This window comes from Camellia sinensis, chromosome 12, assembly GCF_055761805.1.
Source record: "Camellia sinensis isolate YWXY chromosome 12, ASM5576180v1, whole genome shotgun sequence".
NCBI lineage: Eukaryota > Viridiplantae > Streptophyta > Magnoliopsida > Ericales > Theaceae > Camellia > Camellia sinensis.
The window spans coordinates 146,686,441-146,710,780 of NC_138972.1; the positions used below are offsets into that span (position 1 = coordinate 146,686,441).

Below are 24,340 nucleotides of genomic sequence, written 5' to 3' on the forward strand. Positions count from 1 at the left end.
GGCGGTTGTGGGGTTGGGAGGAGGTGGCAGCTAGCGGTCGTGAGTTGAGAGGGAGAGAGGGGTGTATAGGTAATTTAATTAAAAGATATAATGGTAATTAAAAAAAATTGGAATAATGGTGTGAATTGAGAGAATGGGTGGTGTGCAAATAGAAGATCTCTGAATTCTCAATAAATTTTCACATTTTTTATAAAATAAAATGACAATAAAAAATAAAAACAAATTGATACCCATTTTTTTTCTTAAATTTTATGGTTTTCATTGAAAAAAACAAAATCCGATCAAAATTCTTGGCACAGAACGGACATAAACACTTCAATTGCAACCATAATCACTACTAAATCTTCTCCACCATGCAAACCTGTAAACAAATACATAAATCTCACTAAAACTAAAACCAAAACCAAAACCAAAACCAAACAAATAGAAGAGAAAGAGAAAGAGAAAGAGAATCATATACGAAAAAAAAATAAAATTAAAAAACAAATAAATTTATGGAATGAGAAAATGTTACCTCCAACAATTTAGACCTCACCTAACTCAATTCGTTAGCTCATCCGCTAGTGCTCGCATAGTCTAGGAGTTGGGATGACTAATCAGATTATTTTTTAAATAAGACTTAAAAATTGATTAATTTGTCCCATATTAAGTGATTTAAAATTTTAATAGATATACATAACAAAAAATAGATAATTATATTACTAAATCAGATTTCAAATTTAGATATTGTCATATTTTTTTGAAATCCATATCTAAATTCTTATCCTTTTTTATTTTTGCGTGGTTTCTATTTGGTTTGTTTTTCTTTTCTTTTCTTTTTTTTTTCTTCAATTTATTTAAGATGGAGTTGTGGGTTTCTATTTTTTTTTTCAATTTAATTTATCTGTGGTTTTTATTTGTTTTTAATTATTATTATTTAGAAAAGTTATGATGTGAGTTAGATATGTGATAGACATGTGGATTTTATTGATTTAAAGTATGATGATGGGAGATATTTTTAAATTAGATTTGTTTAGATAAGCTTAAAGATTTTTAAAATTTAAAATTGGATATTGAGATACAAAAGAAAGATTTTACCTGAATAAATAACAATCAAATTTATTAATTTTATCTGTTTGTATATCTGACTTTTAGTTTTTTTTTTGTTATGTTATAATATAATATATAAGATATAGATAGATATTCACAACTTTTATGAAAAATATTATCTGATTTTTTGGAAAAGAGAGAAGCCGGGCACGTTTTAATATTTCTTTTAGAAATCGGTGAGAGGTATTATGATGGAGAGATTATGAAATATTTCTTTTTATCTTTTCATTTGAAATTCATAAATTAGAGGATAATTATTATTTCTAAAATAATTAAATAAATAAATCAGTCAATAGTTTTTTTTAAAAAAATCTATTTTATAAATTGAAAAATTAATAATTTTAGAAAATTGATTAATTTGTCTCATTAAGTGATTTGAAATTTTGATAGATATACATCAAAAAAAATAGATAATTATATTATTAAATCATAATTCAAATTTAAATATTGTTATATATTTTTGAGATCCATATCTAAATTATTATCTTCTTTATTTTTGTGTGATTTCTTATTTTTCAATTTATTTTAGATGGAATTATGGGTTTCTATTTTTTTTTTAAATTTAATTTATCTGTGATTTCTATTAGTTTTTAATTATTATTATTTAGATAAGTTATAATGTGAGTTAAATATGTGATAGACATGCAAATTTATTAATTTTACTTGTTTGTATATCTGATTTTTATTTTTATTTTTTTGTTATATTATAATATAATATATAAGATTTAGACAGATATCCACAACTTTCATGAAAAATATTATCTGATTTTTGGAGGAGAGAAAAGGAATGTAAGTTTTAATGTTTTTTTTTTTTTGAAAATTGGTGAGAGAGATTACGAAATATTTTTGTTATTTTCCCGTTATTATTTCTAAAATAATTAAATAAATAAATCAGTCAATAAGTTTTTTTAATCTATTTTATAAACTGAAAATTTTAATTTTAATCTGCTTGGTTAAAGTTTTCAAAAAACACTTTTTATAAAATTTTACTTTCTTATTTTTCGTGTTTTTTGTTTTTACTGATTTTTTTTAATATTTTAAGCATTTTTTTAAAAAATTTTAGACATACCTAACATAAATATACCTAAAAAGTAAAAAAATTGTGAAAAAACCTTTTAAAAATTCACTAAATATCAAAAATACAAAAAATATTTTTATGTATTTATTAATTTTTGAAAATATTTTTTCAAATTTTTTTTTACTTTTTAGATACATCAAATTAAGGTGCATCTAAAAAAGTATAAAAAAATGTTTAAAATTTAAAAAATATTTACTAAAAACAAAAAAAAACACGAAAATAAAAAAAAAAACTTAGTTTTCAAAAAATTTAATTTAAAAAACTCAAACCAAACACATTGATATAATTTTAAAATGAGAGTTTGGAGCTCTTAGGAGGCTTCTCATTAGAAACCCCATTTTTCTTATATATAATACTAGCTTATCACCCGTGCTATGCACGGATTGTATTTACAATTATCTATATATGTGAATTGCGATTTTTAAATGTCTTCCTTTTTTCTCTTTTTATATTATATTAAAGTTTAATATTTTGATAATAATCATATGTGTTAGACTTTTTAAGGAATTAAATGTCTTTTTTTTAAATTATATTATATTAAAATTTAATATTTTGATAATAATCATATGTGTTGGACTTTTCAAAAAAAAAAATTTATGCTTATTCTTAATGCATTAAAGTGTTATTATGAGGGATAATAATCATATGTGTTGAGACTTTTCAAAGAATTCATATGTGTTGGATTTTAAAGAATATTTTTTATACTTGTTCTTAATGCATTAAAGTGTTATTGTGAGGGTAAGACTTGGGGGTTGGGAGAAGTTAATAAATGTTAAGGTTTTTTTTTTTTTTAAATAAAAAAATCAAAAAATTTAAATTGGGAGATTGGAGCTCTCACAAGGGTTGGGGTTAAAAAATCCCTTTTGCTTAATATATAGTACTAGCCTATCACCCGTGCTATGCACGAGATAATTATAGATATTTATATTTGTTTAAAATTTTTTTTAATATATAAATTATGTTTTTTAAGATTTTTTATAAAAATAATTTAACAATCTTATCACTAACCATGGTGTATATAAGAAATTAAAAAGGCTACCGCAATAACTATGCACGGGTTGTATTTATAATTATTTGTATGAGAAGATTTTAAATGCTGATTAGGGATTTTGACAAAATCAATAAATGCAGGTATGTGGAAAGGCACGTGGATTGAAAAAAAGTTAATAAATGTTGATCAGAAGATTTTTACTAAATCAATAAATGTTGAGTTTTTTTTTTAAATAATAAATTTAGAAAATTAAGGTTGGGAGATTGGAGCTCTATGTAAATTGTGATTTTTAAATGTTTTTTTTTTTAATGTCTTCTTTTTTTCCTTTTTTATATTATATTAAAGTTTAATATTTTGATAATAATCATATATGTTGGACTTTTCAATAAATTAAATGTCTTTTTTTTTATTATATTATATTAAAGTTTAATATTTTGATAATAATCATATGTGTTAGACTTTTCAATAATTTTTTTTTATGCTTGTTCTTAATGCACTAAATTGTTATTATGAGAGATAATAATCATATGTGTTGAGACTTTTCAAAGAATTCATGTGTTGGATTTCAAAAAAAAAAAATTATACTTGTTCTTAATGCATTAAAGTGTTATTATGAGGGTAAGACTTGGGAATTAGAAGAAGTTAATAAATATTAAGATTTTTTTTTAAAAAAATCAAAAAATCAGGAAATTTAGATTGGGAGATTGGAGCTCCCACAAGGCCTGGGGTTAAAAACCCCCTTTTACTTAATATATAGTGCTAGCATATCACCCGTGCTATGCACGGATTGTGTTTACAATTTCTATATATGAGAATTGCGATTTTTAAATGTCTTTTTTTTTCGTTTTTTATATTATATTAAAATTTATTATTTTAATAATAATCATATGTGTTAGACTTTTCAAGGAATTAAATGTCTTTTTTTTATTATATTATATTAAAATTTAATATTTTGATAATAATCATATGTGTTGGATTTTTCAAGAAATTTTTTTATACTTGTTCTTAATGCATTAAAGTGTTATTATGAGAGATAATAATCATATGTGTTGGGACTTTTCAAGGAATTCATATGTGTTAGATTTCAAAAAAAAAATTTTATGCGTGTTCTTAATGCATTAAAGTGTTATTATGAGAGTAAGACTTGGGGTTTAGGAGAAATTAATAAATGTTAAGGTTTTTTTGTTTTTTTTAATCAAAAAATCAGAAAATTTAGATTCGGAGATTGGAGCTCCCACAAGACTTGGGGTTAAAAACCCCCTTCATCAACTCACATTTGTATTCAATTTAATACTTATATATTTATTTTTTATATACACAGATTCGAGTTGATGACGGGTTTATAAATATCTGATCAACTTGATTTTTTACAGGTATGTTCTACTCGACGTTTTTTAAAAATTGAACGGTTTGGATGATGAAAATAAAGTCCGAAATAATTCTCAAAAACGGCACAACTTCTTATATATTCTCCTTAGACAATATCAAATTCAAACAATCAGCCTAAGATCTCATGCCAAGGAACAACACCACCATCAAATTCAATAAAATCTCCTAGTGCCAGCCATAGCTATCTACTGAACCAAAAAGATTGACCTCTATCGATCAAAAGGTTTCAAATGGGGCACGTGGTCCCAAAAAAAATGGTGGAAATAGAAACCCAAAATAGGGACACCATATATGGTCCTTGGCCATTTTGCTTTGATTTGAATTGTGAAAGAAAACCAACACCCATACCTTCAGTCTTTATGAATCCTCTTTACTGTTTAGTTTCTTTAGTCTTATCATTTTCTTTTTTTTGGTGAAAATTAGTTTTAACATTTTCAAAAATGGGCCTTGCAGTGTTTGTTGTGTAGTGTGTGGTATCTAATAAATTAATTAAAAATTAGTACCAGAAAATTAAATCTATACTATATATTAAGCAAAAGGAGAGTTTTTAATCCCAAGGCCTGTGGAAGCTTCAATATGTCAATCCTAATTTTCTAATTTTTTGTTTTTTTTAAAAAAAAAAAATTAACCTCAGCATTTAGTAAATTCTCTCAACTCGCAAGACTTTTTGACTTTTTGACTTTTTTCATAATTACTGAAATACCTTTTCCAAAACAAATCATTTGTATATTAAAAAAAATTTAAAACAAATATAAATATCTATATCTATATCTATCTATTTATTTATATCTATCTCTAACCCACAAGTTTTGTGGGAGTTCTAATATCTGAACCTTAATTTCTTAATTTTTTTGATTTTTTTTTTTAAAAACTTAGCATTTATTAAATTCTTTCAAGTCTTTTTAACTTCTTTAAATTCTTCCAAGTCTTTTTTGACTTTCTTCCAAGTCAAAAAATGTGTTAAATATTAGACCCACATTACATTACAATCACATTACAATGTGATAAATATTACATTACATTTCAATCAAACGGTGGTCATTTTAAATTCAAAAAACAATCAAACGATGGTCATTTTAAATTCAAAAAACTCTAATATCTGAACCTTAATTTCTTAATTTTTTTGATTTTTTTTTTAAAGAAAACTTAGCACTTATTAAATTCTTCAAAGTCTTTTTAACTTCTTTAAATTCTTCCAAGTCTTTTTTGACTTTCTTCCAAGTCAAAAAATGTGATAAATATTAGACCCATGATCACATTACATTACAGTCACATTACAATGTGATAAATATTACATTACATTTCAATCAAACGGTGGTCATTTTAAATTCAAAAAACAATCAAACGATGGTCATTTTAAATTCAAAAAAATGTGATTATAATGTAATGTGACAAATATTTGAATTTAAAATGTGATAAAGTCTTTTGAATTTAAATTCAAACGATTGTGAAAAATTAAAGTGTGATTGTAAATTCAAACTTTTTTAAAAAGACTTGGAGAAGTGATCGTTTGAATTTAAAATGTGATAAATATTAAATTCTTCAAAGTCTTTTTTGATCGTTAAAAAATGTTTAAAAAATGTTAAAATCTTCCAAGTCATATTAAATTCAAAAAATGTTAAAAAATGTGATCGTTTGAATTTAAAATGTGATAAATATTAAATTCTTCCAAGTCTTTTTTGACTTTCTTTGATTTTTTAAATTCAAAAGTTTTTACAATCACACTTATTAAATTCAAACAAATCTTTTTACAATCACACTTTAATTTTTTAATTCAGATTGGGATTAGAAAATTCAAACTACAATCACATTACATTACAATCACATTTTTTTCTTTGTGAGTGTTTATATTTAAGATTTAGGGTTTAGTGTGTAATGGAGAAGTTAAAAGACTTGGAAGAATTTAATAAGTGCTAAGTTTTTTAAAAAAAAAAAATCAAAAAAATTAAGAAATTAAGGTTCAGATATTGGAACTCACACAAAACTTGTAGGTTAGAGATAGATATAAATAAATAAATAGATATAGATATAGATATTTATATTTGTTTTAAAAAATTTTTAATATACAAATTATTTGTTTTGGAAAAGGTACTGCAGTAATTATAAGAGAAGTCAAAAAGTCTTGTGGGTTGAAAGAAGTTAATAAATGCTGAGGTTAATTTTTTTTTTTAAAAATAAAAAATTAGAAAATTAGGATTGACATATTGGAGCTCCCACTAGCCTTGGGGGTTAGAAACCCCCTTTGCTTAATATATAGTATAGACTAGCCTATCACCCGTGCTATGCACGGGATACTTATAAATATTTATATTTGTTTTTATTTTTTTTAATATATAAATTAAGTTTTTTCAGATTTTTTATAAAAATAATTTAACAATCTTATTACTAACCATAGTGTATAGGAGAAATTAGAAAGGCAACTGCAGTAACTATGCACGGGCTGTATCTATAATTATTTGTATGAGAGAATTTTAAATGCTAATAAAGGATTTTGACCAAATCAATAAATGCAGACATATGGATTGGAAAAAGTTAATAAATGCTGATCATAAGATTTTGACCAAATCAATAAATGCTGAGATTTTTTTTTTTAAATCAAAAATTTAGAAAATTAAGATTGAGAGATTGAAACTCCTACAAGGCTTGGGGTTTAGAAACCCCATTTTTCTTAATATATTTACAATTATCTATATATGTGAATTGCGATTTTTAAATGTCTTTTTTTTATTTATTTTTTAAATGTCTTTTTTTTTTCTTTTTTATATTATATTAAAGTTTAATATTTTGATAATAATCATATGTGTTGGACTTTTCAAGAAATTAAATGTCTTTTTTTTTATTATATTATATTAAAGTTTAATATTTTGATAATAATCATATGTATTGGACTTTTCAAGAATTTTTTTTTATACTTGTTCTTAATGCATTAAAGTGTTATTATAAGGAATAATAATCATATGTGTTTGGGACTTTTCAAGGAATTTATATGTGTTGAATTTCAAAGAATTTTTTTTTATGCTTGTTCTTAGTGCATTAAAGTGTTATTATAAGGGTAAGACTTAGGGGTTGGAAGAAGTTAATAAATATGCTAAGGTTTTTTTTTTTTTTTAAATCAAAAAATTAAGAAATTTAGATTGGGAGATTGGATTTAAATGCTAATTATGGATTTTAACCAAATCAATAAATGTAGATATATGGATTGAAAAAGGTTAATAAATGCTGATCAGAAGATTTTGACTAAATCAATAAATGCTGAGATTTTTTTTTTTAAATAAAAAATTTAGAAAATAAAGATTGAGAGATTGAAGCTCCCACAAGGCTTGGGGTTTAGAAACCCCATTTTTCTTAATATATTTACAATTATCTATATATGTGAATTGCGATTTTTAAATGCCTTTTTTTATTTATTTTTTAAATGTCTTTTTTTTTTTCCTTTTTTATATTATATTAAAGTTTAATATTTTGATAATAATCATATGTGTTAGACTTTTCAAGGAATTAAATGTCTTCTTTTTTTTATTATATTATATTAAAGTTTAATATTTTGATAATAATCATATGTGTTGGACTTTTCAAGAAATTTTTTTTATGCTTGTTCTTAATGCATTAAAGTGTTATTATGAGGGGTAATAATCATATGTGTTGGGACTTTTCAAGGAATTCATATGTGTTAGATTTCAAAGAATTTTTTTTATACTTGTTCTTAATGCATTAAAGTGTTATTATAAGTGTAAGACTTAGGGGTTGAGAGAAGTTAATAAATGCTAAGTTTTTTTTTTAAAATCAAAAAATTAGAAAATTTAGAATGAGAGATTTGAACTCCCACAAGGCTTGGGGTTAAAAACCACTTTTTACTTAATATATAGTATAAACAGATAGATATAGATATTTATTTATGTTTTAGATATTCAAATTATATTTTTAGATTTTTTATAAAAATAATTCAACAATCTCATCAATAACTATAGGGGTTGTTTATTACAGCTTCTAGGAGTTGATTATAACTTATTTTAATTTTGGGAGTCTGTACTAGACTGTTTGGTGTAGTTTCTGCTTATAACTTATTAGGTAGAAATAACTTAAATAAGCTGATTATTTGGAAGCTATAGAACGGGTGCTTTTAGCTTATGTTTTATGATTATTAACTTTTAACTTAAAAAAAGCGCCATCAAACAGGGCCATAATATATATGAGAAGTTGAAAAGGATACTGTTGTAATTATGAGAGAAGTGAAAAAGTCTTATGAGTTGAGAGAAATCGATAAGAAATCAATAAATGCTAAGGTTTTTTTTTAAAAAAATAAAAAAAACATAAAATTTAGATTGGGAGATTGAAACTCCCACAAGGTTTGGGGTTAAAAACTCCCTTTTGCTTAATATATAGTATAGAAGATATATATATAGATTACGATTAGGATTAGGGGTTTTAATTAATTATGTTAGGGAGTCTTGTTTCACATATACTATTTTAACATATCTTTTTATCTTATTTGGATTATATCATCTTTCTATTACATTGTAATTTTTTAATAAAAAATAAAAAATATACTTATTTAAATTGCTTCGAACAATAAACCCTTGTAATTAACTATATTTTATTTTCCATGTGTTAATAGATTTAACAAAATCCTCCATCTAAAATATATACATATATATATATATATATATAAATAGATTGCACTCTATTGATTTAATTATTAAAATTATAAGATATAAAAGTTCAAGAGTTGCAATAAAATTAAGAAAAATTACGAATCAGGGGAAATTTTCAAAATTAATTACATTTTCATAGAAAAATTTATAAGTTTAATAACTAAAATTTGTAAATTTTACCATGAATTGATTTTGTTTTTTTTTCCCCAACTAAACACTGATTAGTTATTTTTCCATGAAACTAAAACAAATTGAAAAACTAAAATAAAAAAAAAATAAATTTATAATTACATTAAAAAATAATAAAGTAAAATTAGAACAACTAATTGATAACATTTAGCAAAAATCTTGGTGACCTTCATCCCCCCAAGATCTGCCCCCATGTTGGACTTTAGAACGAGTGTTGGAACCTCCGTTCTTATGACTGTCTTTGTGTGAACGAGTTGACTGACCCCACACCCTTTTCTTTACCATTCTTCTCATTGTTTTGGTTTTCTCTAACTTGCCAAATCCAATCCAAACCAAATCAAACCCCAAAAAACTAAAATCCAATCCAACAAGTGCTTGTAAAACCAAGTTTCCTTCACACAACACAGCTCATCACTCTGCGCCGGCCTTGTTCTTTGAAGCCACAGAGAGGATTCTAGAGAGAGAATCAGATATATAGAGACAGTGAGGGGGAAGAAAAGGGGAATACTTTACTGTTTAATGTTTATATATAGTGAAAAGTGTATAAGAAATTGAAGGGTTCAGCTTCGATTCTTGTGGGTATGGATAGAGTGTTTGGAAAGCTTCGGAACTTGGATGCTTACCCTAAAATCAATGAGGATTTCTACAGCCGTACTCTCTCCGGCGGCGTTATCACCGTTGTTTCCTCCATCGCTATCCTTTTGCTCTTCTTCTCCGAGCTTAGTATGTCCTCTCTCTCTCTAGACCTTCTTTCTCTTCTGCTGAACTAGGGTTCTGTTTTAGGCTTTTTGTGTGATATTTATGCTTATTTCTGTATTACAATTTTGGGTTTTTAATTTTCTTTAGTGGGTTTAACATAGCATAGCAATATATATATGTATGCACATGGGTTTGTCAACCATCTACTTCTCTATTAGAATCATGTATAAGTTTAACTATGTTTGTGTTGACTACTTGCTCATTGCAATTCAACTTGCAAATCTGGGGCATCAATTGATTAGAATCAAGAATATACAGGGTTGATATTTTGATTGGAATTCTTATCTTACTTTGTCACAGACACATACACATACAGAGAGTGAAGCTATTCCAAATATTTTGATGGTTATTTCCTCTCCAAGACTTTAATTCCCTTCTCTCAGGAATAGGCCACTCTATAGGCCTAACAAAACCCTAACAAGAAGTAATTAAGCCCCAAGATTTCATTAAAACCCAAAATTACAATGAAAATTCTCTTTAGAATTCAAGTTAATGAGTTGAAGATCTTCACTTGAAACTCACATTGACTAAGCTGCATCATACAATGACCAAGCTAAGTTCCATCTCGCCAATTCAAAGCTTGACTATGACAAATTTCTGTTTACAAACCAAGCTAAGTCAATGTACTAGCGTCGACTGGTGTCTATTGTAGTTGTGGTAAAGATACCCAACTATTGTAGTTATGATGGTACTGTACAATCATCATAACTATAGTGTATAGATAAACGACCAATATTGTTTCAGAAAGAGCTTCAGAACTTTTAGGAAGCAAAAGAAGTGTCAAGTGGAATCAGGTTGAAATGGGTGTATGAACGAATCTCCAACTAAGAATGAAAGATGCCTGGTTGGCAGAAAGATGAAACCCGGCATTGATGCTGCCTCTGTTTTCTGTTTTTTACTTGAGCCCATGCTACTGCAGTTGCCTGTACTTCCTATTCGGTTCATATCATGCAACTATTAAAGATTTTCTATCAAAGCATCAGCAAAATTTTCATGTTACAAGTGATGTTTTCACAGATGTTAATCATCATAACTATAGTGTATAGATAAACGACCAATATTGTTTTAGAAAGAGCTTCAGAACTTTTAGGAAGCAAAAGAAGTGTCAAGTGGAATCAGGTTGCAATGAGTGTATGAATGAATCTCCAACTAAGAATGAAAGATGCCTGGTTGGCAGAAAGATGAAACCCGGCATTGATGCTGCCTCTGTTTTCTGTTTTTTACTTGAACCCATGCTACTGCAGTTGCCTGTTCTCCTATTCGGTTCATATCATGCAACTATTAAAGATTTTCTATTAAAGCATCAGCAAAATTTTCATGTTACAAGTGATGTTTTCACAGATGTTAATCTCAGGAACTGTAGTGATTTGATCGGTTGAAGTTATAGGTTCTTATTCATCTATACTGATGCCTTGTTCTGGTTTCAGGGTTATATCTCCACACTGTTACTGAAACAAAGCTTGTAGTGGATACTTCGAGGGGAGAAACTCTACATATCAATGTAAAGATCATTATATTCTCTTTGGAAATGCCAATTAACTCCTATCTCATTCATTATTATCAGTGATATTTGTTTTGATACTCACTAGTCACCACTTATGCATTTGTGATCTATAACATGTTTAACCTTTTTGCTTTTTATTTTTTATGTGAGATGCCTTTTTCAATGTCGTACTACCCATTGGAGATTTTTATTGCAGTTGTTACAGAGTTCGAACGTTTTCTGGTGGACGAATATTTTATTGTATAAATAAAAACGTCTAATTTAAAAAAGAAAGTTTTGAATTTTTTTTTAAAAATTTATAAAAAGAAAGAACTTGTGATATTGCTTCTCATTTGTATTGTATAATTAATTGACATCCCCTTTTCCCTTGAAATTGCAGTTTGATGTTACTTTTCCGTCCATTCCTTGTTCGATACTCAGTCTCGATGCCATGGATATTAGTGGAGAGCAACATCTTGATATAGTACGTGCTGTTCAAAGTTGCTTTGTGTTAATTTATTTACAGTTTTCACAATGGTATCCTATAATGCTTGTGGAGTGATAGTTGCTTTAACTACTTTGCTTCATTTGTATAGCTTCTGACATAATTTTCCACAGCAATTATGCCCATTTCTTCTCACTGATTGGTTGTGTACATATGCTTTTAACTTGCAGAGACATGATATTTTCAAGAAAAGAATAGATTCCCATGGCAACGTAATAGAAGTTAGACAGGAAGGAATTGGTGCCCCAAAGGTTAGTGAAATTTGATTCTGTAATTAAAATTTCTTCAGAAGCTGTGGTGTACATATCCTGTACGAGTTGAGACCTACATTTGTAACATAATGTTCTCAAATGATCTTTGGTTATGATCATACGAAGCGAAGTATACAAGTCAGCATTCTGGACTGGTCCTTAACTGTGATGTTTACATGACTTCTAAGTGGGTTTAAGTGATATTGCTCTCAAAATATTCAACTTCAGCCTATGCATCAGCAACTGTACATTTCTGAACCTTCTATTTTTTCTCTCCCAAATGCGCCAACATTAAAAACAGCCTACTTCCCAAATGCACTCTCTAAGCCTACTTCACTTTCTTCTGTCAACAACCAAAGTCCCAGCACTTAAAGAGATCATGCACAGTCCGAGGCATCACCCACCAAACACCAAAGCTCCAAAACAACATAACTACACAAGTCCCTTGCCATCTCTCACAATGAAGCAAGAGATGCTCAACGGACTCCTTGGCCTTTTGCACATGTTGCACCAAGTAGGCAAGAAAAATCTCTCCTGCCTAGATTATCTACAGTTAGGCCAAGTTTGGCATATTGCAAAAAAGTCAAAAAGTCAAAAAGTTACTCAAAAAGTTAAAAAGTTAACACTATTCACCAAAAGTCAACAATTACGGCTGCACAACTCCCAATCCTAATTTTTCCCTACAAATTAATTTTTACAATTTTTTAATACACATTTTTCCATAAAAAGTCAAAAAGTTAACCCAAACATCCATATTTTCTTCCTTAAATTTTTAGTCCAAAAAGACAAAAAGTACACTTATTTAGGACACCCCAAACAATAACATCTAACATAGTTGTCCAAACAACCTTGGTAGGAGCTCTAGTCTTCTGAATAGGTTTCCAAGGAAAAACATGGTCTTTGTACTACCTCGTAAGAGAAGATGAAAGGATTTAACTGAGAATCTACCGCCATTACCATTCCATTTGATTTCATTACATCCTCTCCTATTGACATTCACACTGTACATCTGCTCCAACAAATCCTCTGCAGCTTCCACCTCCCAATCCTGAAAAGCCCTAAAAGTGGAAGGCTCCCATATCACTCTAGCCTCCAAAAACCGTAAATAATTGGCGTCAATTGACCCCAAACTAGTCATAAGCCCATCAACCTTTCCTATTAATGTCTTACCACCTCCCTTACTGGAATCTGAACCTAGCATCTCCATTCCATGCACTTATCTTAGAGCTTCCAGGAACTTCTAATTCCAAATCACTGACAATGGCCACATCTTCAAAAGAGACCGACTCTTTCTCATCCTTTATTTTGGAATCATCAATATCATTCCCAACTAAAACCTTATGAACAGAACAGAAGAATCTAAAGTGTTAACAAAAGACAAAAATGCTTTGGGAGAGGGATGCAAGGGGTTGGTTTTTGGCCTCTTTACTCTTACGGTGTAAGGCTAGTTTGATTGTTTAATTGTTGGCATGGCATGTGATAATTAATGTACAAAAGAATGCTATGATGAGGTGGTTTTCGATGGGTGTGTCTCACTGTTTGCCTGCCCTATGATCCTGCCCTATGATTATGATTCCATTTGACTTATCTTTGGTGTTTTATGTTGTTTTACTTCTATACTTAATTCTTTTGTTTACCTGTTACAAAACTTTTCCTCAGAAAGTAGCACCTGGAAAATTTTTATGATTTCTAGATTCCCCCCCCCCCCCCCCCCCCCTCTTTTGTAAGATTGAAAGGCATTTCAATTTGAAGCTAGAGGAAAGTCTGTCATTCTCTTCAATGACATTTCACAATAATTATCTCTTGCACCTAAGGTTTTAAAAAGCGGCCGTAATTGTTACGTAACGCCGTTACGGAATGGTTGTGGTGGTTACCGTCACCTGTTACGGCCGCTATAACGGTGTGACGAAAATTCATGTTTAACAGCCGTTTCGGTGTTACGTAATGGCCGTAACGGTCCGTTTCATCCTTTTATAATATTATAAATAATTTTCTTTCCAAAAAAATAAATAAATAAAAGCTTACAAAAAAAGAACAAATACTCAATTGATTTAAACCCAAAGAAAAAATCTTATATGAATTTATTTTTTTTATAATTTTAATTTTTTTTTTATTTCATTACATTAACATGTAAAATAAAAAATATATAAACAATAGTTGTATTTATTTTTATAATCATTTTATTTGATATTTAGTTATAAATATTTTTTATTTTGTTAGCATAACGTGTTGTCTAAAAAATGTCTTTAAAAACTCAAAAATATTTTTTTATTTATGACACAATTTTTATTTTTATAATCATTTCATTTAATACTTAATTGTAAATAATTTTATTTAGTTACCTGTAAAATGTTGTCTAAAGAAATGTCTCAAAAATAATTTTTGTTTATGGCACAATTTTCATTTTTATAATCATTTTATTTAATAATTGTGAATATTTTTTATTCAATTAGTTCAGGTATTTTGGTCAAAAATAATTTGTAGACATTTAAAATCAATTATTCTTAAAGTCATTAACTATTGAAATAAAATGTAAAAAATTTCTTTTATAGTGATTTGAAAATATGAAATATATTAGATCATACTTAAAAACTAACAAAAATTGATCAAAATCTATTTTAAACCCTAATAAGGCCTCGTTTGGGAACATGCTAATTTAGTAACTTTTTGGCTATTTGGCTAAAAAGGTAGGTAAAAAAAACTTGTATGTTTGGGATGACTTTTTGGCTAATTACGAAAAGATGTGCAAAAAGTAGAGAGAAAAGAGAATCTTTGACTTTTTTGTATGGGTTGTTGGCTTTTTGGCTAATTTAGTAACTTTTTGTCTAATTGGCTAAAAAAGTAAGTCCCCAAACGGGGCCTAAATGTGATTCTAGAAAAAGAAAATATGCGTATCGGTAAGCTTTCTTCAAATTGCGCAAAAAATAAAAAAAAATCACAGTTCCAGTTATTGCAACTATTATGTTACGGCCCTTATATCCCGCAACCGCAACCGCAACTGCACCACCCCAACCGCTTTTTGAAACCTTGCTTGCACCTATTTTTTTTTTTACTCAAAAGTCATTACCTTGGGGAAAGATTTTCTTTCACCACCATTGGATGCTTGAGTGTTTTATTTCTGTCATTAATAAGTATTATCTTTTAACAATGAAGCCATTTTCAAATTTTCTGTTTCCCTATGCTTATTTGTTTAGAACCCGTCTCTCCCTCTTTTCTCTTCTTCTGTTCCTTATATTGTAACTCTTGTTTTGACCCAATGCAGATTGAGAAGCCTTTGCAGAGACATGGTGGGAGGCTTGAGAAGGATGAGAAATACTGTGGTTCATGTTTTGGTGCAGAAATGGTACATTGGCCTATCTCCCTTCTCTGCCTTGAAAGTTGTTGTAAAAATACTTTTTCGATATCGATGTGTACTTTCAAACTAATCAATTGGAAAAATGTCTGCAGATGCCTTTTGAGCTTTTACAGTGAGTGCATTGCTCTGGCCACTCGTAGGATCTTATCAGATTTGAATGAGTAGCTATAGAATTTCTCTTCTTTCAGCATTTTGCTGATTCATTGAATCTTTTGTTGAATTGCTTTTCTTGGAACAATTCATTGAATCTTATTAGGTGAGGGTGCACCCATAAGTTTGGGTTTTCATCCTCTTCTTGCCCTTTCTTCCGATATAGATTACTGAATCTCCAATCAGATGTATGGAAGATTGCATCATGAGGCACTTGAATTGATGTGCAGAGAGTTCCCAGGAGTGGCATTTCTTTAGTGCAAATCCTTGTGATAAGTGTGGTGCAGTAAAAATAGTTTGAGGGCAGAGATGCATTCCGCTGAAGTGACTTGGGGAATATATCCTCTTGTTATTGTCTTCTTGGCTTTTTTCTCAAATAATTTGATTTATTGATTCATGTTTCTATAAGAATAGTTTCAATTTGTCTTGAACTTTCTGCATGTGACTTCATTAATTATTTTCTTTCAGGAATTGTTTCTCAGGTTCTTCATTCTCTTTTGCAGTCAGATGATGATTGTTGTAATTCATGTGAAGAAGTTCGTGAAGCGTATAGAAAGAAAGGTTGGGGAATGACAAACCCAGATTTGATTGACCAGGTTGGCTAGTGTGCAATATCTTTATTTTTAGAATGCTTATTGGTGGAACTAGATATATTGATTCATTTTGAGTTAGGATCTAAAATAGCTGAACACACACGGGTGGTTTATTTGAACATTGATTGTCTTGTGTGAGTGCAGACGAGTCACCCTATTTCTTTATTCTCACTATTAGTGATGAAAAATATTTGTAGGAAAATGAGTTGGACCCCCGCAAGGAGGCACCCGCTTTGACCCCCTCTCTCTGATTGGCCAATTTTTCTTTTTTTTTTTTTTTTTTTTTCCTTCTCCTTCAATTACCACCCGCCACGTGTGTGTGGGGGGTGGTGGGGGTCTCAATCACTTCCCAATATTTGTAGGCTAGCAAGTGTTTTTTTTTATAAAGATATCCTCCTGGGATTTCACATTGCCACATGTTTTCCTTCTTGTTACTCTCTCTCTCTCTCTCCTTTCTTGACATGAAATGTTTTTTTTTCTTGAGAGAGAAACTAAACAACTATCAGACAAAGAGGTAAGAAATATAGGATAGGTTTAGGAAAGTTTCACTAAGGCTACTTGCAAGTGAATTTGTGGTGGCTTTCGTTTTGTCTTCGTTTGTGAAGTGTGTGATTGCAGGATTTTCAGAGATTAGCATTTGGAAGTCTAAGGACAACACTATATTATAACATTTACAATAACGAGGTGGAATTAAAGGACACATTGGGAAAAAGATTGTGAACGATTTGGGTTTAATTAGGTGTTGTTCTAAGGCTGTGAAGAGGAACCCAGGAATAGTTGCTTTATGTTTTTGATTAGATCCCAACCTTGAGAAAATGACTATCATTTTTCTTTTTCATCTCAATTTTATTAAAAAAATAAAATAAAATATCTGATAAATATGACTCTGAACATTCAGTGCAAAAGAGAAGGTTTCGTCCAGAAGATTAAAGATGAAGAAGGTGAAGGATGCAACATTCACGGATCACTGGAAGTTAATAAAGTAGCTGGGAACTTCCATTTTGCCCTTGGGAAGAGCTTTCATCAGTCAAATGTTCATCTGAATGAGTTGCTGGCTTTTCAAAATGATATGTACAATGTAAGATACTGACTTCCTACCTACGATCTTTGGGATAAAATGATAGAAGTAAAGTGATTTTTTAAATACTTGTCTTACACTCATCCCCTTAGGCATTGGTCATTTTGTTCTTTTTTTCTATGTTTATTTTATTTGGCCTCATGTGATCATTTTATTAACTTGATGATGCTTATACAGATAAGCCACAAGATCAATAAATTAGCTTTTGGCGACTATTTTCCAGGAGTTGTAAATCCCCTTGACGGGTAATTTTTATTTTTATTTTTATTTTTAAAAAATATATATCTCCCAGAACCATTTCTGTGATACATTTGCTTAATTTCTGTTACTGCATTATCGGTAATGTCTAAAATTCATGCATGACTAGAGGCTTCTAGAAAAGGTGGTGAAATACATAAGATAGCACACTGTACACTCACGACATATGCCTAGTCTTATAACCTTTCAATGGAGTCGATATGGTCATGACTCATGACATCCATAGTGTGTAGTGGAGAACTCGAGTGTGCAACCAAGTAGGGAGGATGTCTTGAATAGTCATGACCATCAATAGCTGGCTTCTATGTGAAGGTTGTCTGATGATGGAGGGATAAAAAGTGAGCTGGTACCAGGTACCCACAAAATCTGAGTCTTGAATTTATTTTGGCATTAATGTTTTTGAAATGAACCCAAAAATGATAACAGTATTAAAAAAATAGTACCTGATAACCAATTTTGGTCAGCCTACTTTTCACATCTGTCAGAACAAATTTATTCTTCCCACTCTCCCTGTTTATAGTTTCTCCACAAATTTTACTTATGCAATAAAATCATTCCTTTTACAATCAAGTTTTCACAGAGAGAGAAATAAGGTCTTCATTTAAATTAAATCTTGAATTTTGTTAGAATTTTGCAGGTCTGAGTTCAGGGGAGTCCCTTTTATATTGTTGTTTTAGTGGCATAATGTTTTTCCTTTTGCTTTCATTCAGGGTGCAATGGGTTCACGAAACACCAAATGGAATGTACCAGTATTTTATCAAGGTCAGTATTCTCAGGAGTTCAGAAATTTTCCTTCTTGCCTTTCTTTTCTTTGTTTAGTGTGTTAGTGATGAAAGCTAAGAAAACTTCATAATGTAATTGATTTTCTTTCTGAATGAATGCTGAAACAAGCTACTATGTAATATCATTGAATTTTATTTTATTTTGGTGTCCATGATCGAAGAGTTGTGCATTGTCCTTTAACATGAATTGTAAGCCCTAGCTTACAATGTTAGAAATTTTGATGTATTATAACAAAATTTGACAATTGAAGCTGCTACATATATGTCACAAAAGGTAAAAAGAGGATCTCTCATTATTTATCAAAAAAAAAAAAAAAGAAAAAGAAAAAGAAAAAAGAGGGTCAGTCTTCAATTTGTCTTGCCACCCTTTTAAATCTCTGAACTTTTGTCCTTGATCATTGAAAGATACAAAATACAAGAGTTGGACTCACGTGTTTGCATTTGTCTGGCCATCTCCAACTTTTGTCCGTTATTTTTTTTGCACCTGTAACAATTAAAATGCAACATGTAACAGTGAACTAACATTTAATTAATCTAGCTGAGCCAATCTTGGCTTGCGAGCTGGTGATATAGTCACAAGCAGAGCCCAAACACACCTTCACCTTAGCTGGTCCGAGGCCAACACCTTAAAGCTTCGTTTGGATTGGCTCATTTGCAACCCTAGGAAGATACTTACATACAGTGAAAAAAGAGTTGGATCATATATGGCATCTTGGAATATGTGTGGTCTAAGATGCAGTTCCACTAGGTTAGTAGTCTTTTATGGTGGTTAAATCTCAAATGAACTACTCTTATCCATGAAGCCAATAGTGTTTCTTACTACCAGTGAATGGATTCCCAAGTCCCCTTGACTAGGATGAGCACACAATTCCCACTTAAATAAGTGGTAGATAAATTTCTTAGATGAATCTTATACAAAATTTCTTTGAATCTGCTCAAAGCTTTACTGCTATTGAGAGAGAGGCATTTTTTGGTAGGTTATATGGACTTGCCATTGAAAGTGCCTTTCCACCCTGCTAGTATTTTTTAACCCGTCCACTGGGATTGTTTAGATGTTGAAATCAGTACAGATTTGATGATATTCCAATTTGAACTGAAGTACGTATACCAAGGCCTGAGTCTGAATTTGAATCCATTGGACTGTAAATAACATTTTCGCGTGACTTCAATAAAATATCCAAAATTTTCAAAATATCTGAATTGGAGACCAATAATGTATAGATTGATTTTATGCTATACAATATCTGAAGAAATTGTTACTTTATCCTTATAGAAGATGAACGTACAATGCTATTATAATCAGATTTCTTCAACTGGACATGCCGGGGACTCACGAAGTAGTTTTGTTTTTTCTGCTCTTTAATGCTTTTAATGGATGGTTGATGCTTAATGTCCATTACATTTTGTTTAGATTTAAAATATTGATAGATCATTCATGACATAGAGCATAAGAGTTAACTTAATAGTGTGAGTGTATTTTTTTTTAAACAATATTGAATTAGTGTTAGTTTTTGTTAATTTTGATTGTTTGCGGATGTAATATTAATTTACATAGCAAATAAAAAGTTTATATAAATTTAGTGTTTTGTTCCCACAGTGTCCGTGTCTCCATTTTTTTGAAATCATTGTGTCCCGTGTCCGTGCTTCTTAGATGGGATGAAGCATATTCGATATATGGAACCACACCAGACGCCTTTTTCCTTGTTTTCTTTCTTGCTTTTCTGCTAGTGTTTGCCAAGGTACAGATGCTGTGTTTCAAATTTGTGACATCAGAATCTAATATGATAGTTGAATTTTTTGTTTACTTCCAGGTGGTCCCTACAATTTACACTAATGTTAGAGGCCGCACTATTCAGTCAAATCAGGTATTTCTTCATTTATTGGAGATGGAACTTTCTCATTGTTTTTTTCTTTTCATTGGATGCTCTAAGATGCATGGTGTTATTATATACAGTTCTCTGTGACAGAGCATTTTAAGGGTTCGGAAATTGGTCGCTTTCAGTCACCTCATGGAGTTTACTTCTTTTATGACCTTTCTCCTATTAAGGTGCGTTTCCTTCTCCATTTTGAACAAACTGGTGGAAACTAGGTCTTGATTCTGCATCCAGTCGAGCATTAATTAATGAAGGTTTTTTATGTTGATTTTCTTTCTTGGGGGTTGCAAATGGATCATTTTAGGGTTAATTACACGAAGATCCCTTCAATTATTAGCGAATTTCAACTTAACCACATCTATGAACGTGTACATTTTGACTTCTTCAACCATAAAAATGTCATTTTCACTCCCTCCAGACCACCTTCTAAAGAGGGGCAGTTTTACGGTATTTATAGTTGAATGGGTCAATATGTGTGGGTACATAAATGAGAGGAGTAAGGTGATCTTTGTTAATAGTTGAGGGATATTGGTGTAATTAACCCATCATTTTTTCTATATTTAGAAAGTTCTTATCTTGTGTACCCAAAGCATCTTCTTGGGGTTTGGAAAGTTTTGAGTGGAGATCTTATCTTGATATGTCAAAACAGTTAATTTAGTGATCTGAAACGATCCCAAAAGTTTGTGCCAATAAATTTTCTTAAATGTTTCCTTAGGAGGAAAAAATCAAATATATTAAATTAAAATCTAATGTAAGGTAAGTTTTGATAAGACTACATAAAAAATGGGTCATAGACTCATAGTACTTATAAATGTTTTACTACATGAAGAAGAAAAACTAAATTTTATTAGATTCCTAATATAGATTCCTAATAGTCAAAAGAAAATTATTTTAAAAGTATCTTAAATTCGTAAGTATAATAAGGTCAAGTTTGGCATAACCTAAATAATACAAAAAGTTAAAAAGTTACTATTCTATTTAAGTCACATCATCTTATTTAAATCACATCATCTCTCTAACGCATCACATCAAACGCAACCCAAACCCAACCCAAACCCAACCCATATAAGCTAATAAGTCAAAAAGTGCACTTTTTTAGAACATTCCAAACCAACCCTAAATATAAGTCTACTTCTATCGTACCCACATTTTAGGGCATTTGGTGTACAACGTTCCCATTCTTGTTTCCCGTATCAAAACAATCCACGTTTTAGGTAACATAGATCTTGATACAATGTAGTACACGAACACTTGTGATGACACTAAAAAAAATTTGCTAGAAAATCCACAGCTCTATGCATATGGTTTGAAAGTGGTAAATTCAAAGTTATAGTGATGAACTCGAGAAATTGGTTGCCTTACTTCTCAAATTACATTTGCTTGTTGCAGGTGACTGTCACAGAGGCACATACACCATTCTTACACTTTCTCACACATCTTTGTGCAATAATTGGAGGTAACAAGAGCCACCCAATTTATTAATTCTCCTGTAACCCTTTCCTTTCTTCTGTCTCTGCTTGTGCAATTGCTAATTGACCACGAAATGGTAGTTTCTTGCTCCAAGGTCACAAAGCCATTTAAAATTCGCCGATTATTTGCAAATTTTCATGTGATGCTGAATTTGAACTAATTGATTGAACTTGAATTAGTCAATATTCAGATAGAAAATTTTGGTAATATGGTAATTAGGATTTACAATTTGAGTAAAAACATTTTTTTAAAAAAATTCTTTTATTAATTCGGTTGAAAGGCAGCCAAGTTTCTGAAATATGGGCAAACCTCAGTTGGACTTGGAAAAAAATGACAATAATAATAATAAAAAAAAACTGGCATGGTTGTGTTTTCATGTTTAGAAAAACAAAGAAAACTTGTTTAGCAAACAAAAAGATTTTGTAATTTTCAAGTGTGTGGCTTTGTCATGTAATTGTTTTCTATTTCTACAGCTAATTTTTATGAAAACTAGAAAAAATTTGAATAGTTGCTTGTTATGATTTATGAATTGCAACATATAATTATTCTTTTGAATTTTATAATCTTCTTACGCTCACTATAGCTTATGCCTTCTGTTGCTTTAGAGTCTTTGACAGAGTCTGTAAAATATGCAATCTCCTTATCTTTTTATGCAGGTATCTTCACAGTGGCTGGAATTGTAGATTCATTCGTATACCATGGTCGGAAGGCTTTAAAGAAGAAAATGGAAATTGGTAAATTCAGCTGATGTTTTCACCATTGTGCACTCACTGATGCGACATCTTGGTTGGCTTGAGCTGAATTGTTACGATAAGGTGGAAACACAGGATTTTTGTTTTTGTTTTTGTTTTTGTTTTGTTTTTCAATGGAGGGTGATTGATTAACATGTGAGGATGTAACTGGTGAGTTGGATAGTTTAGTATTTTGAGCTTCAATTTTTAGTATTCAATTGGACAAATTTCTTTTTTATGCCTCAGTTTTTTTTAGCAATTTGTAACTTAAAATTGTTTATCCAGATTTGTTTGAAATGTAGATGTTTTATTCTTCAAAAGTTGGGGTTGGTTTATTATTGGTCTTGTCTTTCATGCTTCCAAGTATGTTGCATGCGTGTCATGGGAAACGAAAATGCTATCTTCCGTTAGTTTTACTTCGAAAGTGAAAGTACGTAGATTTGAAGTGAGTGAATGTGGGTTACATCCGCAATAATTGCAGAGCATTGATTTATTTTTGTAAAGTAATTTTTTGGATAATATTTTTGGGTTAACAGTATTGCTGTTTCAGTTATTGCTAGAATTAGATTATCAAATGATAGTGAGTCAGTTTCAGTTATTTCTAGAATTAGATTATCAAATGATGGTGAGTCATGTCCCAAAGGGTAAGGCTTCTCTCTTGCCAACTGAACTGGAGGTGTTATTGGGCATCTATGGATTCATTACAGGATTTATCTCAATTATTCGAACTATTTATATTGTAGGATCTCTTGCAAACTGAAAATTTTGGTTGAACAACTGTAAAGTCATTGTCGTCCATTTTTTTTTTTTTTCTAATTTTTGTAATAAATGTAATTTAATTATGTGGTTATAATTGTTCAAAAAAATATATATATATATATATATTTTTTGTGAGGATAATTTTCTCGATCAACTCTATTATAAACGATTATAATTATCCAAATGGATCCCATAATTGACCGACAAAGACCCACAATACTTTCAGTGCTAGAAGCCTTTCCCTTTCAACAACAATGTGAAATATTTCAATATTGATAAAACAACTGGCAGCTTTGACAACACCAATATGTAAAATATTTCAAAAAAAGTAGTATCAACCGTGACTATAAATTAAATACAAGATGACAACAATAATTAGCCAAAAGAACAAAAGTAAAATCATAGCTTATTATTGAAACCATCAACATATGTAACAAAGGATTAACATCTAATGCATTCAATTCCAAACCATATTTTGTCCATGGCCATGTGTCAAGGTGCACCTATCCAAGGGTAACACCTTGATGTCATATTCATTTGTGCCATTTGGAGAGTAAAAAACATACTCAAGAAATTGTTGGTGTAAGTACAAGCCAAAACCCAAGACATGCCATGAAGCAGCCTAGCCACAGCAGGCCAAGACTTGCTTGCCCAACAGCAACTTTAGGCCAACTTTTGGAGAGTTAAATGCAGTCTTTTTGCCTTGTAAATTTTTATGTAAATACCTTAGTATTAAAGGTGTTTTGGGTCCAAATATTGTAATTTTTCTTTTTTTGTAGAATTTTTGAAAATCCATTATGACTCTTCAAACACAGTGGATGTTTTCTCTTGCCAGTCAGGAAATGGCTTAACAAGCTATATTAAAGAGGAGGTATCTAAGTGTTGAAGCAGACTACTTGTGACT

At 29.8% G+C, this 24,340-nt stretch overlaps 1 protein-coding gene across 1 annotated transcript; it reads left to right on the plus strand.

The window, feature by feature from the left end:
• Nucleotides 1-9,511: 9,511 nt before the first annotated feature.
• Nucleotides 9,512-22,997, plus strand: LOC114285119 (uncharacterized). The gene is made up of 13 exons (XM_028228120.2): nt 9,512-10,111; nt 11,575-11,648; nt 12,031-12,114; nt 12,306-12,386; nt 15,649-15,729; nt 16,395-16,487; nt 17,383-17,562; nt 17,740-17,807; nt 18,531-18,582; nt 20,414-20,467; nt 20,557-20,649; nt 21,866-21,932; nt 22,603-22,997. The coding sequence occupies exons 1-13, from the start codon at nt 9,970-9,972 to the stop codon at nt 22,692-22,694; spliced, it is 1,161 nt and encodes a 386-aa protein (XP_028083921.1). The 5' UTR covers nt 9,512-9,969; the 3' UTR covers nt 22,695-22,997.
• Nucleotides 22,998-24,340: the final 1,343 nt, after the last annotated feature.